At 45.0% G+C, this 2,642-nt stretch overlaps 1 protein-coding gene across 1 annotated transcript in view; it reads right to left on the bottom strand.

Annotated features, from left to right (window-relative positions):
• Positions 1 to 2,451, bottom strand: part of NIPA1 (non imprinted in Prader-Willi/Angelman syndrome 1) — a 10,048-nt gene extending 7,597 nt beyond the window's left edge. The window contains exon 1 of the mRNA XM_009882114.1: positions 2,271 to 2,451. Within this exon, the coding sequence (XP_009880416.1) occupies positions 2,271 to 2,451 (181 nt within the window). The remainder of the gene's footprint in view (positions 1 to 2,270) is intronic.
• Between the last annotated feature and the right edge of the window lie 191 nt (positions 2,452 to 2,642).

Below are 2,642 nucleotides of genomic sequence, written 5' to 3'. Positions count from 1 at the left end.
GAGCGTCCAAAATGTCATCAAATGCTTCTGAGGCTGCCATTGAGACATACACGTTAGAACCACTACTAGGAGAATGGGAAACCTATAGAAACAAAAGATAATTTGGATGAATTAGTTTGGTAGTATAGCCTCAATGAAATTATACTGGAGAAATTGTTTTGGCATGCAGTTTTGGCAATACCGTAGTGTAGACCGATCCTCCTGCATTTGAGCATCAGAAAGTGCTATGACCGAAGCCTCTGAATTCCTGACATGCTGCCACGCTTCAAAGAGAGGAATAAAAACTCTGGATCGTCCCTTAGGGTCTCCTAAGCTCAAGCATGATTGTTTTCATTGTCAGATTACAGGCTCTTGCCTTGGGATGTGCCAGGGGAGCTTGTGCACCACATTTTATCAGTTCTGCTTCCACAGAACATCAAGACTAAAGACCGCATACTAAACTAAAGCCTGGCCTCTGCTCCTCTTTCTAGCAATTCAGCTCTGCATTTATTTGGGAAGATGCTCTCTCAAGACCTGCTGGAGCAGTAGGCAATGTTGCACCTACTTTGAAATCCCAAGTGAAAGAAAAACAGTAATCTATAACTCTGGAGACATATACAATATTAAGCGCTTGGAAATCACACTATATAGTTGAAATGAGATGGAAAATGACTAATGAAAATGGCCAGCTTTAGAGTGGGTGTAATAATTTTTTTAGGCTTTTGTTATTGCATATAAAATAAAAACACTGTTGGGGGCACAAATTATAGAAAATATTGACTCAAGTAAGATAACTTTGCAAAATATTTGTCACCCGCTGCTGTTTCTAACTAAGCAAAGATTACTAATTGCATCAATACTATATTATTGATTCAATAGAGAAGACAGAAGAGACTTGAAGTGCCTCCTTGTTAATTATACAACACCTACTGAAGCCAGTGGAAAAAAAGACATCATCTGACACTGACAATCTCTGGCTTGCAGCTCCAACTGCTAGATTCCAGGCAGAACACAACGTTAGGTAGAGAGAAACCCCAGGTATTTGCCTGGGTGTCTCCACACTGAGCACGGCCATAGGAAATACTTCGAATCACCCAGCAAGACACACAAATAAACATCAGAAGTATCTTCAAAACAGGATGTTTTAGGGCTGCCAGTGCTGCAAAGGGAGGCACACACCCATCACCCCCTTAACCCAGTGCTCCACTGAAAGCTCTTCAGGAGTAATTAGACCCAGCAATACGGCAAAATGGAAACTTCTCCAACTGCCTTGGGATGGAAAGTCATTCCTTTCTCTTGTGTTTTCTCGTTGTTCCCCTTTCAAAAAAAAAAAAAAAAAAGACTTGTATTTCTGATGCAAACGTGATCTCTCTGTGGACAATAAAAATGGATTACAGCCATCTTGGAAGGAAAGGGAGACTATGCTTGCAAAACAGCAGTTTGTCTGAGGTCCTTAACTGTAAGGTCATTGCAGAAAAGGCAAAATAAACTTGTTGGATCAGGCTGCCAGCTGGTAGTAACAGTTAGTCGCAAGCACGCTCTGCTCCACTGCAACCACCCCGAACACGCTAAATGCAGCAGGCAGTGGAAAGGCACTGCTGCTCTAACACTAATCATCTCAAATATATGTATGTGTATATTTATATTTACATACACATACGGATACAGAGAAAATACCTAGCACGTCCTGGTCACTAAAAAGGGGTTTTCATAAGAAAGAGCTCCCAGAACCTATGAACACATGCTCACATACACAGACACTATCACCTGCAAAACAAATGGCTGTTCACTACAGAAATACAATTAAAAGGTCTCATGCCACCTGCATTTACAACTTCCCCTTCAGATAAAAGCATCATAAATACATCACATTTTTCTATATTCAAAGCATTAAGATACAACTAGCAAAGGCTGTTCAGAGGCTGCATGCTTTGAGGAGCTCCAATTTCAGAATAAAATACAGAAAATCTTCGTACTCCGTGAATTTACAGTTTTGTTTCGGCGCAACTGTTTAGACAGCACAGTCAGCTCCCGAACACGCTCATCTCACAAAACAATAATGAGGTAAGGGGTTGCAATACAAAAAATGAAAGAAAGAAATGATTTCACGGTACTGATGCGCCTTTCTTCTCTACAAAAGGAAACCACCACCTGACTGATGTTAACTTGTCGCGTGCGTCCGTGGAAGAGCTAGAATAAACAAGTCACAAGATGTGGCTTTGCAGTTCGTGGCAAGAGACTCTCCGAGCCGGAGAAACGGGTAGAGAAGTCCCACAAGTACCCGAAAATACCGCAAGAGCAACCTATGGATGCAGGCACACGCGAGTCCCCAACGCCGTGCGAGAGCGGAGCAGTGCGCAGGCCGTACGTCGGGAAGCTGCCGCTGATGACAACGCTCAACATCCCCTCGTTGCCCCCCACCTGCCGCCTCTTCGCTAACGTACCACCTCCCTCACGCCCCGCTCCAGCCATCCACCTCTGGTGTCGAACATGCTCCAGGTGACAAACTCTGGCCGCCTCCCCCCGCTCTGGCCACCTGGAAGGTGTCCCCCGCTCCAGGTGACACCGTCACCCCTTCCTTCCCCCCAGGCAGAGGGTCTGCCGAGACCCGGGGGTGCCTGTCCTCCCCCACAGCACCCCAAAACTACCCACCCCCCTCCCCC

This window comes from Charadrius vociferus, unplaced genomic scaffold, assembly GCF_000708025.1.
Source record: "Charadrius vociferus isolate BGI_N301 unplaced genomic scaffold, ASM70802v2 scaffold273, whole genome shotgun sequence".
Lineage (NCBI taxonomy): Eukaryota > Metazoa > Chordata > Aves > Charadriiformes > Charadriidae > Charadrius > Charadrius vociferus.
The sequence above is the reverse complement of the archived record's forward strand: the minus strand, read 5'-3'. Positions and strand labels throughout refer to the sequence as shown.